The sequence below is a fragment of the Stylophora pistillata genome, chromosome 2 (genome assembly GCF_964205215.1).
Source record: "Stylophora pistillata chromosome 2, jaStyPist1.2, whole genome shotgun sequence".
NCBI lineage: Eukaryota > Metazoa > Cnidaria > Anthozoa > Scleractinia > Pocilloporidae > Stylophora > Stylophora pistillata.
Genome location: NC_142520.1, coordinates 28,534,051 through 28,549,314, shown reverse-complemented (window position 1 = coordinate 28,549,314; position 15,264 = coordinate 28,534,051). Strand labels below are relative to the sequence as shown.

The 15,264-nt window shown below is 36.7% G+C and overlaps 3 protein-coding genes across 11 annotated transcripts in view; all 3 read right to left on the bottom strand.

The window, feature by feature from the left end:
• LOC148738197 (uncharacterized) overlaps positions 1-1,519 on the bottom strand; it is a 33,361-nt gene extending 31,842 nt beyond the window's left edge. The window contains exon 1 of the mRNA XM_088750177.1: positions 1,375-1,519. The gene's annotated coding sequence lies outside the window, so the exon portion shown is untranslated. The remainder of the gene's footprint in view (positions 1-1,374) is intronic.
• Positions 1,520-4,773: 3,254 nt separating this feature from the next.
• On the bottom strand, positions 4,774-14,937 carry LOC148738195 (uncharacterized). 9 transcript variants are annotated; one of them, XM_088750273.1, is made up of 6 exons: positions 14,574-14,936; positions 8,579-8,833; positions 8,006-8,109; positions 7,158-7,202; positions 5,925-6,046; positions 4,774-5,626 (listed from the first exon to the last, which is right to left on the bottom strand). In XM_088750273.1, exons 1-6 carry the CDS (start codon positions 14,613-14,615, stop codon positions 5,562-5,564), a joined length of 633 nt encoding a protein of 210 aa, XP_088606399.1. In that variant the 5' UTR covers positions 14,616-14,936; the 3' UTR covers positions 4,774-5,561. The 9 variants fall into 9 exon arrangements, with proteins under 9 accessions (XP_088606399.1, XP_088606396.1, XP_088606397.1 ...); XM_088750270.1 differs by lacking the exon at positions 8,006-8,109 and having other exon boundaries at positions 5,925-6,257; positions 14,574-14,937; XM_088750271.1 differs by lacking the exons at positions 8,006-8,109; positions 14,574-14,936 and adding an exon at positions 9,484-10,940 and having other exon boundaries at positions 5,925-6,257.
• LOC148738196 (uncharacterized) lies at positions 10,398-14,564 on the bottom strand. Its single transcript, XM_088750311.1, is given in 3 exon segments — positions 10,398-10,526; positions 10,528-10,680; positions 10,968-14,564. Coding segments are annotated over 3 exon segments (528 nt in total). The 5' UTR covers positions 11,214-14,564.
• Positions 14,938-15,264: the final 327 nt, after the last annotated feature.

Below are 15,264 nucleotides of genomic sequence, written 5' to 3'. Positions count from 1 at the left end.
TTGTACAAAATGAATATACAGACTGTACTAAAGAAAGCTGAATCTCAGAAAGTATTGGTTTCCCTAATTCCTAAAATCGATAACAGCCGGTGGAATTCGAGACATCAAATTGTATGCCGTGCTCTCAGGTAATACCGTAAGTCCAATTCAAGGAGTTCTTTAATAAGTCATTCAGCCTCATCTGAACATTTTAGTCATCAAAACTACGTTACGGATACAAAGACCTGTTTTGTGTCGGTCTACTTTGACTGCTTAGCGACTGATGCGTAAGATAACCATTGACAAAGCTGCAAACCACAGAGAGACCTAGCTAGTAGCCTTAAGTCCAAAGTACATCTTTGATGTCCACAGTACATCTTTTAAAAGGAAACATTTGCATTGAAATAGAATAAATAAGGTTAAGATTTAACTCGAAGTATAGCTTTCCCAGCTTTACTTTGGACTTCTGTTTCTTTGTCAGTTCAGCATGTTTTTTAAAGATTCGTAGCGATTTCAACGAGGTCAGCCATTTTCTTTTTGTTCGTTAAACCTTGGACTGATTTTCAAGTCTTTGAAAGCAACCTTTTTACTTTTAAAAATTCGTAAAGTCCTCACTTCTATGTCATCTAAAAAGCATGCAGGAGTTACAAATATGTTTGGGAATCACTAAATCTAAACAAAGTAGAGAACAGACACAGTGGACATCATGGGTTACATGATATCATCTGTGTTCTCTTCGTGTAAGGCATAGGTAGGAGATGAGCTTATAACTTCGCCTGGAGTAAACTATCCCATCCTGCTCGAGATATTTCAAAATTCATGAGCCGACAGATGTTATATCCACAATAAACTGCAGAACGTGAGCAAACAATCAAACCAACCATTCATGCAGAGAAAAGTGAAATGAACATGTGGTTTGCAGTGTTACCAGTGATGATATGGGATGTAACGACATAAAAATAAATAATAACTTTACTCTGTAAAGGGACCATGTATCTTCTATAGATCCCTAAACAAGTTAGCTCAATTCTCTTTCCGGTAAATTCATTGACCAGGTCTATGCCCGATTGAATTGAAAGTGGCAAGGTAGATCTGAATAAACCTAACGCAGCGCTAGCCAATTTCACATCTTCGCTTACTGCGAATTTTGCCGGACAGTCTCTTCGCCGAGAAATAGAACATTCTGGGCAAAATACACTGCTAAAGAACGTTCAGAGCCGCGATGATACTGTAAGCTGACAAAATTCACCTACTTTTGAATTCAATCGAAGAAGGATTTTGCTAAAGAAGAAAATAATACGTAAAATTCCAAACATTTGTATAAATTGCACCAACGGTTTGTATCGCTGAATTATAGAGAGGGCGAAATCACATCTACGACTACCGAAACCTTACCTCGACGTTTCCGAGTTCTTTTCACTTTCCTTTACCAACCGTAAGTGCAGCTATCGAAGTATGCTCGCCCAGACAGAAGGGCGTTTGAACATTTTAAACGTCAAAAGGGAAATTTTAACAACAGTGTTAGGGGGTTCCCCCCCACTTTTAGAAACTGAAAGCGGAAGTCTTTTATGTCACGAAACTGGTTATTAGACCTTTTAAACTTCATGCGTCATAGATTGGTCACGTGGTCTAAATTCGCTGCTGCTGACAAAAACCTACTTTTGATCTCTATCGAGGAAGGATTTTGCTAAAGAAGAAAAAAAATACGTATACTTCCAAATATCTGTAATTGCACCTACGGTTTGTATCACTGAATTATCGAGAGGGCGAAAGGAATCACATCTACGACAATTTCAGTTTGTTTACTTGCTAAACTGCCTGGTGGAAATTAAAAGCTTCTAACCAAAACTGAATTTCTACTAGTCTGTGGCTAGTTGCCTACCATCAGTGTTGAGCCCTGTTTGTAGAGGTTGTGTTCAGTTTAACCAGCACCTCAAAAGATATTAAAATTTATGAAGAGTGATGTGTAATGATCTTTAAAGGATTAAAGGAAATATTGGTGTACACAACTGTTGTAACAGACCTTAGACAAAATATATCATATCCATTATCTTTTTCTAATTAAAAATTAGATCAGGAGAGATTTCTACTATGCCTAGAAATTAAAAGCATTTAATCCAGTTGTTAATCTTGAATGTGGAGTAGGTTACAGATTGGAAAACGGACTGATGCAGTTGGGTAATCTCCAACAGCAAGATTAATATTAGCGGGGGCTAAACTATATTTCTAAAAGGGTACCAAATGTTACACACTAAGAAAAATTATAAATTGCCTTGAGTTTTTATTCAACCTCGAAATCTGTTTAGCCTTAAAATTTGTGATGATTGTTGACATCTTGTTTCTTATACAGCTTAAAGTGATCTTGATGGTTAATTGAAGCAATTTAAGTTTTAACTGCAATCTTTGCTTCGCATAATAATTGTGAGGAGTGACATCTGTTTAAAGAATGCCCTTGATTTTGTGTCAGGAGATTCCTAAGTTTAATATTCAGTATTTACTTTGACTCTATTATTATAATTAAATCATATTTCTATATATATATTATAATAAGTGTATTGGACAGTGTTTTCCCTCATTTTAACTATGACCGGTAAAAAAAAAATTCAAACTGATAAAGCAAACTTTTCTTTTTACTTGTTGAATTTTCAAGATTTCTCACTCTTTTCTAACTGAGGTAATAGGCGGATTCATGCTGACGTCATTGTTTACATTTTTGCTCATTTGCATACGGCTTTGCGTAAAGAAGGAAGCATGTTAGATACAAATTGACTTCAGGCAGCTAAAGAGCTAGAAAACCTTAGTACAGGGTGAAATTTGTAGCTCTTTGAGTGTAATATTCAAAGAGAAACAGTCCATCAAAAACTGCAAAATTTCTGGGTGGCAAAAGCGCTAATGGCTCATACATTCTATGTAAAATTTTGAGTCTTTAAACCCGTGTTGCACAAAAAGTATTCAATGCATTAGGCTTGTACTCATTGGCCGAGTTAATCATACTTTGACCTTTCGATACTCAGAACTGATTTATTTTTAGCTCCATGAGAAATTGAATTGCTTATGCTAATGACGCAAATATTGTAAACAAGGATTCCCCTATACTACAGGCGGTTAATGTTGCTTGTTACCCACCTGAAAAGGAGAACACTGTCACAGAACAATATTTGTTTAAACAATTTGATTTTTATTGTGTATTTACTTTTTCCTCAGGTAGTGTTGCCCTGAGATCCCTAGAGATAGAGGGACTCTTTGGTAACATAATGTCTGGTTATATAACGGACAAGTTGGTGCTTATGGTTGATATTAGCTCTCTGTAATTCATAATTGTATGAGAGGCATATTGTTGCACAGAAAATGGGGAACCATTTTTTTCTGTTAGGGTTGTCTAAAAAACTAAATTTATTTGTCAAGAAAATTTAAGGAACCAAAGTATTCCGAGGGCTGTATTCATTAATTGGTCTTTTGTCCCAAACATTTGTATTAAAGAAAGGATCATTTATTTTTATTATTTTCTAGGTTTAATTTTGAAGCAGGCCTTCTGACAATATGTAGGAAAACTGGAAACATAGAAATATGAGGTTATTAAAAAAAAATTAAAAATTAAAAAAAAAGTGTTTTGGCACTCCTGTCAGAATTGTAATTCTGCAGTTACATTTACTAAATCACTAAACCAGAGTAGCATCAAACCGTGTCTGTTTTTCTAACCAGTTCACCTCTTGATGTGTTGTCAGTGTCTGTATCAGTATGGAACCTCCACACTTCCAGCCCCAGAGTTCCTCTTATGATTGACTTTGCATTCTTACATTTAGCCTGTTTGTATCTTTTGCACACAGCTGGGATATCTTCTGCTTTATCACTGGTATAAAGGTATATGATAATTACTGCTGCAACTCCTAAATGTTAATATTGCATTATTAACCCTTGCAATCCCTGGATTGACTAACAAGTAATTTCTCTCCACAGTATCGATACAACATCAAGCAGGAACTTTCTGAGAATAAACTAAGAAAAATAGCAACAATATGATGTAACATTGAATTCTCCCAATTAATACAAGGAAAAATGCATGGTAGACAACAAGGAGAACTACCATAAATACTGAATTGGCGGAATCATAATTTTGAAACGGTTGGATTTTATGTGCTTAAATTCTCTCAGCGGCGAGGCCTTATATCAAAATAGTCGGTAGGCGTCTCAGAAAACTGTCTCCAAACACCTTAAGCTGTTTCTAGCAATTTTCTAATTTAGCTCTTACAGAGGCATTATGCATCTTCTGATAGGTCAGAAACCGATCGTTTACAATGCCAGTAAACTAATAGAAATATGAATCATCAGACCACAACTCAGCTTGTCGTTTTCCAGAACTGCTTCAGACCTGGTGGCTCCACAAACCCAATCCATTTTCTTACCTTATTAAAGAAGGTTGTCTTTGGTTTGCACATTCGGTTTGTATTTGGCTCAATAAACGTTTAACTTATGTTGCAGCGTAACCATATTTCGCATCTGAGATGAAATCAAGATGGCAAAATTCACTGAAATATTAGGCTCAAATGAAATAATTTGGTTACTTCTCTCTCTCTATTCTGTTCATCACGCCCTATTCGACATTATGATATTTTCAGCGACCAAATGTCCTCTGCCAAACATGTTAGGATGTAATTTGCTAAGTATGTTGCAATTGGAGGGAATTAGCTGCGGACCGCGCCACGCCCAGCGAAAGGCTGCAAGGACTCTCGAACTGTCTTCTTTAAAAGAAATATATTGGTTCTCTGATACGCATTCGATTCTATTTGCATCCAATTTTAGTTAATCTGTTTAATTCTGGTTATTCTCTTAAGCTCTCACACTTTTATTCTCACTCAATACTTATCATTGACTTATGCTGCTAAACACTCACTTCTACTGCTGAATCCTGTCTACCCACTTGTGAACACTGTCTAAACTGTCCTACTAAATAGGCTCTAAAGTACTGTGTACTTATTGACTGACTGGGAGGGTCAGGCGAGAAAATATTTGGCTTGATGTCATGAAGTACGGACCGAGCACAGCGAGGTTTGTGTGTCATGAAAGAGAGCAAAGTATTTTTCCGTCTGGCCCGACATAACTCAGTGTATAAGTATTTTACTATGCGACCACGGACTAAATTTTGAAAATTTCGAAAATTTTTTTTCTTGTAAATAGGACGCAATGGGCTATTGCGCGCGGTAAAGCCACAAAAAGATTATACGATAAAAACTTTCCTTTATTTTTTCATTTTTTCAAATCAGAACAAAAAAGGGAGTAGATTGTCTTTTACTCAATAAGCAGAATCACGTAGGAACCGCACACTTATTTATTGGCCAGAATTGATAACTTATTTCGAAAAATACTCAGACAAGTAAAAGCACTTCTCCAGGGGAACACTTCCTAAGTTATAAATTTACCATCCTTTGATGGTTATTTGAAATGAACTTTCCTTCAGTTATGCATCAGCACAGTCATAAGCTGCCTTCAAACAGTACTCCCTCAAAACTTTCTGCACACATCTGGGATAATCCTTGTTGCAATTTCGACAGCAGAATAAAAAGCAACTTGTTAGATAGGGCGTCTTATCGATGTCGATTCTTGCACTCTCCTTGTGGAAAATTGGGTTGTCCTCGATCCAAACAAGTCTCTGTAATAAGAAAATATCAAATTGATTTTTAGTAACGTTAATTTTGATGTTTTATTAACCAAATAATTCCATGACCCTTGCAGGTGAGCTGCAAATTTTGCAATTGCGGAAAAGAAGCCTAAAACTAAAAAATTGCCGCGAGGATCATGGCTGTCTTTGATTTTCAATACGTATGTCAAATGAAATTTATTATCTTACTTTATAAACGGTTGGAATACTCATTTTACGATGCATTTATATCAGGACTCAAAACTAATTAGATAACGAAATGAAACAGCTGATAAAAGGGAATATTCACCTCTAGCTGGGTGCTGTTCAGAACAGAGATCTCTACAGTTGCAAGTAATGCCTTCTTCTGGGTCATGTCTAGTATCATCCAGCTTGGCTGGATTATCGTCAATTTTTGCTTTTGTAGTTCCTCTGCATTATCATGCAAATGAGAGAGTCTTGCAGTTTTTCTAACATTCTCATTATCCCCGCAGTCAACTTCGTGGATTAGAAATGCAAATAAAACCCAACAGCACATCAATAAAAACTCCATTTTAAGATGCATGTTAAGCTCTTGATTCCTCAATATACTTTCCCACAAATTCTCCTTGGAAGAGAGCTTTCGGGCAGGGGCTTGCCCGGCCTAAGGACATAAAAACAACTAATTATGATTGGGGATGGCACCAAATCCTGGCTGAGTGACCGCCTTCAAAGTTATGATAAATCAACAATAATTTATTGCAATCATTTTGCTAAATCAGATGCTATTTGTCGAAAGCTGTTAGCAGGGTGAAATGCATCGAAAAAACTAGTACTTCTGTTTTTGTTTTTGCTAAAACTGTCGGAGTTATTCAGTATGCACTTTGAAAATATTATGTTTTTTTTTAAATTTTTTTTAAATTTTTTTTTAACGCATTCTGTCTCACTTATAAACCCAGTGAAGTACATCAAACGATCTTTATGGATATGATAATATTGATCTGTGTTCTTTTGAGCACTTATGTAATAAAGATATAACATCATGTTTTAGTTATCTGCATCTTTTATAACTTGAAAGGGCTCCAAACGTTTTCTTTCAAAACCTCTCGGAACCAACAATGCCTGAAAACCACGGCTCTTCTCACCCAAATAGAAGCACGGGTTAATTGCCAATCCGAGAGTTCAACGGACTTCGCTTACGACATTACATTGTATCAATTAAACCGTTTTAGTTTAAAGTCAAACTGGTTCCATAAAGTTACGTTTTACAAATGTATCTTTCCCAAAAGCCTTTTTCCCAGCCAAAAGAAAGCTTTTGATATGAAATGATCGACTATCCGATAAATGTAAACTGTCCTTCACAGTTTTAATTTGGTTGTGTGCATGCGCACTTCTCCGCTGCTACAGCAGCTTCATCGTTGCTTTATAAATTTCCTTTTTGTCTTAACCTTGGCTTAAACGTGGAAAGTATTGCCTTTTTCAATAGAATACCTAATTTTTTTGTATGCAAGCAATGCAGAATTCTGACACATGGTTATTGTTTCATCAAGCTTAGTTACCTCACCTGAGAGGGGTTCTCATTACCGCATTCTGACAAGCAGCTGATGAGCTAGAAAGCAGGGAAAGGGTTGGTATAGTGAATGGAATACAAGATCCAGAGGAAAATTGTTGTCACGTCTTCATCATCTAAGTCAAATGTTGGCTTCATAATTTGAAAATCAAAATGATAAAGAGACTAATATATTTTATAATTAACAATTATTCCACGAACGCGCGTTGGATATGAGATGATAGATAGCCAACGAGGCGCGTAGCATCGAGTTGGCTATAATCATCCCATATCCAACAAGCACAAGTGGAATAATTGCTTTATTAAAAAAAGCGCCCCCAAGATATTGGACAAATCTTCTCGACTTTATTTTGTAAGAAGAAACCGGATGTTACAATGTACAGATATTAGATCATGGTATATCGGCTTATATACCATAAGGGTTAAGCCAATAAAAAGTCTTGAATTGCATTATCCAATGATCCAGTTTTTAATAATTATTATTGTTTTAATTGATAGTTCGAATAAACAAGTTACAACACTGAAAAACAAATTAAAAATACAAAGTTTTTCTGGAAGGCTTAGAGTGGAGAACAACGCCAACACAAAGCAGACAAATCGATAGACTCCAACTGAAGAGAGTCACATTACAGGATAATGGTAGCAGTGTCTGTTACAAAGTTCCGTGCCGGACTCAGGGCTTGTGAGGGAGTTCGTTGAAGGATTTGTTATCAATACAGTCGCACATACATTTATAAGCCCCGCGCATGCACAGACCATAGTTGTTGCCAGAGTCTCTGATACAAGAGTAAAAATGCTGGTTACAACTTCGGTAGGAGTCGAACACCTGTTTGGACACATACTTCTTGGCTGGGTCATTTGCACCAGGGAGGCGTGGCAGATACATGGCAGCAGCATCAGGGCATAACACTAGGTAGTTTTCGCAGCTGAGGTATTTTTCTTCGTCCTGCATGTTAATAAAAAGACATTGGATGAGAGCCATCACTGATACTTCTTGAGGAGCGCAATTACATGTAGGAGGGTCATAAGGTGCATGATATACACTCCCTTCCGTACAGGCCTGATTTTTTTCAGGTCTGATTTTCACTATTGCATAAATAGTGCTCTCTACTGCGAGGATCGTGCATCATACATACACTCCCTTGCTAACTAAAAGAAAGATGTATAACAATAAAACAGCCTGACTCACCCCACTTGGTGAACTGAACGCACTCTGCCTACACCCTAACAACATATAACTACAGTATATACAAATTATGGAAAGAGGGTTGAAACAGATTTTAAAATAAAAAGTCCAAGTTGTCTAATTTTTCCGTTGGTATTTATTGCTCAAGCGTATTTATAAGATTTGAAGTGTATCACAATACTTAGACTTTTCTTGAATGCACAAACGTTTCCTTGCAGTAACCACCTACCTGAACATCGTGCGGCAGCCTGCTCACGTGAAGCTTGTCACACTCGGTGTCACAGTCACAGGTCATATTATGACTGTCTTCTTGAACCATTGGCGCATCAATAAGCGCTTCGTTAAGCGTCGGCAGCCGGGGTTCATCTCGTATATCTTCGAGGGCTTCAAACGCTTCGTCGTTTAACAAATCTCCCGAAGCGTAATGGCCTCGGGTAGCCGACAGCAAAGCAGCCAAAAAGTAAATAAAAAATACGATTTCATTCTGGAAGGTGAGAAAGAAGTATGTCAACTGGAACATGTGTCCGAGAAAACGAACCACACACTGAATGAGTTTAGGTGGGTGAAAAACCTTTTATATCGCATAAACAGTACGTGTAATGTCCTGACTAAGTGTGACTTCCTTTTGATTGGCTATTCGGGGAGGATCAACCATGCATAACTTTACTTGAACAATGAAATATTATCATGTACTCGCATGCTTTTTCTTAATGCTGTTTACACACGAAATGATGAATACAAACTTTAAAAAGTAACATTTTTATTCGCGATTTTGTTAATTGTGTCAAAAATGAGATATTTCAAAAAAGTTCGTTTTAAGCTAAGATTAATACCACCTTGTTTGTGATTGTTTTTCCTTATTATATCATGTGTGACTTTTTCTTGGCTTTTTTCCAGTTATCTTTTGAAAACTAACTTATATTTGTCACCAAATTACCGATCTACTTAAAAAACGTTATTTGATGTTATTAATTCTGGCATGCACAGTACAAGACCGGAAACCTCTTGAGATAAACGAAGTGTGACATTTTAGTTTTGAGAGCTAGCATGTACAGGAATGTTATTGATATCTATCTCAACTATTCATCACTGAGCCCATATGCATCATAGGAAAGAACAAAAAACAAGATCTACCATCAGAAGTTGACTTGGTGCGTCTATTGTCAATATTTATCATTCTTGAGCCACAAGACCCGGTATAATCAGTTTCAATTTTATGAACACGTCCAACCTGAACTTTAAAAAGTAACATTAATATCGCCTGCAACAAGATTAAGTTCATCCGTGCACAGTAATATTGCTTCAACAGTTTGGTATTAAGAACAAGCAAGTCAATCTTGTTTATTACAATCCATAAGCCACCTTTTTCTATTATTCCCTTAAAGGGTTCAAGGCAGCAAACAATAATAAAGGTGTTCTTGAATATCAAGTAAATTCATAGATTGTATAGGTTTGTGCACTTTCCGTATACTTGTATAGTCGTGATCTAACAAGAGAAAATGACAATTTTGTAGTGAAGGCATTTTAGCAATCGGGATTGTACTAAATTAGATAGTTAAGAAAGATATCACTTTGTCGATGTTTCCCTGCATTCGATGGGGATATCACTCTGTTCCGAGGAAAAATGGTGCATTTTAGTCAAACTGAGATAAAGAGTTTTTTGTTGTTGTTTTTTTGTGTGTTTTAAATAGAGTACAACTGCTTCAAAAAGTATCTAAAGGGTGCACTTGATGAGAGGTTAAAAGAAGAAGAGCTTTTTATATAAATTTCCATATACTTTTTCATTTAAGTAATTTTTTTATTTGCTCAGTCATTTTAGGGACAAAAACAAATTTATTTTCAAGCATTTATTTTGACAATAGGTTACAACAACTTCATTACAAGGAAGCAAGTACTTGAAGCTCTCGAGATTTAAACTGCAAAGCAACGCTAACAAAGTACAATGCAGTTGATGAACTGATTGGGGGAAATAAAGTGAATGGGTAAGATACACTCCTCAGCATATGAATGCCGAAGCATAGGAAAAGTTGAAACAGTTCTTCGGGAACTTAAGGTCCAGCGAAGGGGGCGATTTCTGGCAGTGAGTTCTTGTCCATGCATATGCACATGCATTTATAGGATTCACGATAACAATGCTCTGGACCGCCGTATAAAGCGCCATCTCGATCCATACATTATTTTTTTGTAGACTGCATTACAACTTCGGCAGCAATCAAACAAGTACAGCAACATAAACTGGCATTTGTTCAATGGACTTTTGTTAAAGACGACAGCAGAAGCCAGAACATAGTTGATTGTCATCTCTTGGAATTCATGGAAGCTGGCGTTTTTCTGTTCAATAAAAACAAGAGGAGATTTTTAGAAGACCAAGAATGTTACTGATAGAGATCGAAACTTTTCAGGAGGAACTAAAGATGCATCAACTTGAAGAGTTTTTTAAAATTCGATACCTATAGTTTTCATGAGTTTCACCAAAGAGGCGCAGCACCAATGCCATGTATAGTGTCTTAGACTAGAAATCTTATAAAACTCGCGTTCATTAGACTTAAAAACTCGCAGTGCATTGCAACCTTCGTCAGAACCAATAAATAAAAATTAAGAAATAGAAATTTTCTTACCGTTAAAAATTCTGGCGGGTCTAACTTTTTGCAGTCTGGCTCACAGTGGGCAAGACACCAGGTAGAATCATTGTTTTGTGGAACACGTGCACCAGCATTCTGGTCTTCGATCTGTAAGCTGGTCAAATCTGGCAGAAGTGCTCTATGCTCAGGGCAAAAGAAACGTTTTACATGTTCTTCTGTGCTAAATCCATTCGCCATGGCAATGGCAAAGATAAAACTAACAAAAAAACTGTAAGTCTTCATGATGTTAATGTCTGTTTGTTGGCCAAGGATGTAACAAAACTCTGACAAGTTTTGCTCTCAGTGAGTAGCTTCTCTCGAATGAATGCAGTGCTGCGATTAATCAAATTTTATACTTCAAGGGCTTTATTCAAGTGGTGTATTGTAAATTGTTTCTGAGTATTGGACCACATTCGTAATTAAGTGGGCTTCTCGTGTTATGTGACTTGTTGCTGTCTTGTCCCAAACAAACTGCGAAATGTAAGTGTAAGATTGGTCCTGAAGTCCAATATAGAAAACGTTGTTGATCGAGGCCAAACGATTTTTAGCTTTAACTGAACTTTGCATCCGCCCTCTTTTAGCTCTATATTCTTTCATTCTTTAGAAAACTCCAGTCTTATACTCTTTTTGTATTGAATTCTTAATTGCATCAATTTTTTTTCAGTTTTCAGCCCATTCTATTAAGGAATTCTGCTGCAAATACATTATTCAGTGAAGAAATAAGTGGTTATATACGTGGAAAATGAATTGATTCAACTCATCTCCCTGTCCATCCAAACAAAAATCCCACAGTGGGGCTTTTTAAGTCACCAGATAGAGAAATCATGACTCATTTTTACTGCAGAGTTACTTTATTTGCTTGAATAAATTTAAATTATCAATTTCCTGTATATTTTGCGCGTGATTGCAAAAAGCACAAATTGGTTGTCACAATGAGTTTCTTTGGTCAAAAAAGCCAAAAAAAAAAAAAAAATATAAAAATATGAAAAAATATGACAGGTTTAAATTTACATTAAAGAAAAACCTTGACGATTAAAGGCTGATAGTTTTGAAAGAAACTGTTTGGGGCTGCGTCGGTGGGAGTAATGAAATAATTTGGATATATCAACAAAGTTGAAATGGTAAATTAGCCACCATAACAATTACAAAAGCTGACGTTTCGAGCGTTAGCCCTTCGTCGGAGCGAATGGAGGAATTGTGGATTGTGTGTGCTTTTAAAGGCAGAAAATGGAGCTATGTTATTGGTGGGAACATTGCAACGAGAAAAACAAGAATAAATTAGTGGAATGAAAAGCTTTCATTGATCCTGTGGGATTTAGACTGCCGGTTTGAAAAATGAGCTTTTGTTCAAGATTTTTACGGCTTTCCGTGCTACCTAAGTGTAAGGAAAGACCGCAGTTTGCCATATGTTGCTTAGAATGATTAGGTAAACTAAAATGTCTAGCGACTGGTTTCGATGTGTCCTTGTCATTCCTTTCCATCACTCAGTTAAATCCATCACTCTTTAAAGCTTTTAATTACTTCAAAATGATCCAGAGACAAGCACTATCTTTCGCAGCCTCTGCTCATTTCATTCAAACGCGACAAAAACATAGGCAATTTTTTGGTCAGAAGTTCTTTTCAGACTAATGATCAACCAGGCACTTTTAAATGCACTCATGCACGATGCAAAATGTGTCCTTTTATTCACAACACTGATAAAATATCGGGACCTAAACCATCCATTAAGATCACTGATCACTTCACATGCACTTCCGCCAATGTAATCTATTGCATAACTTGCACTTATTGCAAAAAGATATACATTGGCGAAACAGGTAGAAGACTAGGTGACTGATTCCGAGAACACCTTCATTGCCATGTTCCCACCAATAACGTAGCTCCATTTTCTGCCTTTAAAAGCACACACAACCAACAATTCCTCTATTCGCTCCGACGAAGGGCTAACGCTTGAAATGTCAGCTTTTATAATCGTTACTGTGGTCAATTTACCATTTCAACTTTGTTGATATATCCAAATTATCTTGACGATTAAAGTCAGACAACGTGCAAAAACTTTTCCTTGTTAGTATACATTCAGTTAACCAAATAAGTACTGTGACAGATATTGGTAAAACATGCAAAAACACATTTAAATACTCTCAAGTCAAGAATGAGTGTAGCTATCAACAGAAAACGTTACGTGCTTTTTCGTGGTATAATATCAAATCAGTACAAGACATGTTTTTTTAAAAAGAACGATAACTCTCATAAGATTTCGGAGAGCTAACTCTCAATGACTTTGCTTTCTGACAACCATTCAGTTAACGTATACCATAATAATCATTCACTTTAATGTATTGAATGAGTACCCATAGTGCCTCGCAAATTATACAAATACCCAAATTACTCAGCAAAATAAAGTTGTGTTGAGTAAGGCCCTGATGTTTGCTGCCACGCGTCTTTAATACCAAGGAGAATTAACTCAGTATATTACATTTATTAAAAAGGAAGAAAAAACTACAGAAATCAGATATAAGTTATACAGTTTGCTTGTTTTGAAGGGTTAGTGCAATTCACCCTGGATAGACACTGCAAAAAGATAGACCCCAACACCGGGCACTACGTGCCCAACTCTTTTCGAGGAGTGTGTGGGTTCTTTAATATAAGGGCGTATAAGGGCGTAAGGTTCTCACATATAAGGGCTTGTGAGACGGGACCTCCATTTATCATCCCTATCCGAGAACACTAGAAAGTCTAACCGTTTGCAGAAATTATTACAAAGGCAGCACTTTCTAGTTAGTTATTTACAGACCCTGAGTGTTGGTCTGGCCGGATTTGAACTCTCGACCTCCCGCACAACAGTCTGGCACTATACCAATTGAGCTAACCGGGAGGCGGTAAGTTAAGCTGTAAGCAGTCAAATCTTACGTGCTTTTCTCTTTCTTATGAATATTGGTCTATTGAAGATATTTTGCAAAGTGTATCATAACAATATCAAAGATGTGCACATATGCTTAATTTTAAATAAAGACTGCCGTTTCATGCCTGAAAAACAAAATTCCTTCTTTAAAGTGCTTAGACTGTATGTTTCCGATGCTTTCATCCCTTGGAATATCGTTTGATCAACTCTAAGTCATTCATTTTCCAAAAAACAATATCGGTTGGACTAGATGTTTGAAAATTAATCATAAAAAAAATACCTGGTTCATTAGATTGATAATTAATTCCCCCACTTCTATCTCAAAAACACGGTTTTCAAAATGTGTTTTCAGGCGTTATGTACGGGTTAAACGGCTCGCTTTCAACATGATAATACACGGTACAATTAATGAAATTATGGGAACTGAAATCGAACACGCCATGGTTTGTAATTTTAATTGGAGAAAGTAAAAATAACAGCAACAATTGCCAGAAATTTGGGTCAAGATGCCGGACGCGCGTGCGTATTGAGGAATTAATGGCGGCGAAATCGTGTAAGGAAATGTATGGGATTTCCACAAAAATCCAAAATACAACAAATACGAGTCAGAGTATTCCCTAGCTCCGACTCGAAACAAGTTCAGTAGAGATTAAGCTGTACTTCTAGCATAAAAATAATTCAAAAGCTGTTTGTCTACTTACTTCCAGCAATGTCAGCCATGTTCGATATTCGAGGCTAGCCATTACCTCTAGTCTGTCTCAAATATAACGTAATCCATGGCAAAGGATCGTCGATTTGAGGAGCAACCCTCCAAGAAGTCAACTAGCTCCGACTCGCATTGAATAAAGGGAAGTTCGAAGTAAGCAAATCGTCCATAAAAAGAGACATTTCTTGACAATAAGATACTTCCAAAAGAGCTTGAAAATTGCTATTTTTGCTCTGTGGAGTCTGTGATCTGAGACGATCCTTGAGAACGCACCAGAAGGGAAAGCGTTAAAAGAAAAACCCTCTGCGAAACCTTTAAACTGTCGCCATATTTGTTTTTTTTTATTCAGCAATGTTTGACGGGAAATAAACTCAATCCAGACCCTCTCATACTAAAGTTGCCTTGAACAAATTTATTTTTTCGCGCGAAAATTAGGAAGCAGATCAAAGAGATCTGCATCGTACGTTCGTTGAACTGTGTTTTCAACTGGGAGAAAAAGCCCTTTTCAAGTAAGATTTGCCTAGATTTTCCCATAATTTAATGCAAGTGGTTTAAGCTACAATTTCCAAAATGTCTGACATCCGTAGACGATTACAAATAAAGCCAGTTTGAATGGACATTGAAGCATTGTACAGATTGTCCCTTTCATTACATCAGTCAGCAAATTGTTATAAGTCGCTCTGCCT

Coding starts and splice junctions, on each gene's coding strand:
- LOC148738195 (XM_088750270.1), bottom strand. CDS start 14,615: ATGGCTAGCCTCGAATATCGAACATGGCTGACATTGCTGGAA. Junction 7,203..8,578: donor GGCTGCCGCACGATGTTCAG/GTAGGTGGTTAC, acceptor CCTGCTTTCTAG/CTCATCAGCTGCTTGTCAGA. Junction 6,258..7,157: donor GTAATGAGAACCCCTCTCAG/GTGAGGTAACTA, acceptor TTATGTCCTTAG/GCCGGGCAAGCCCCTGCCCG.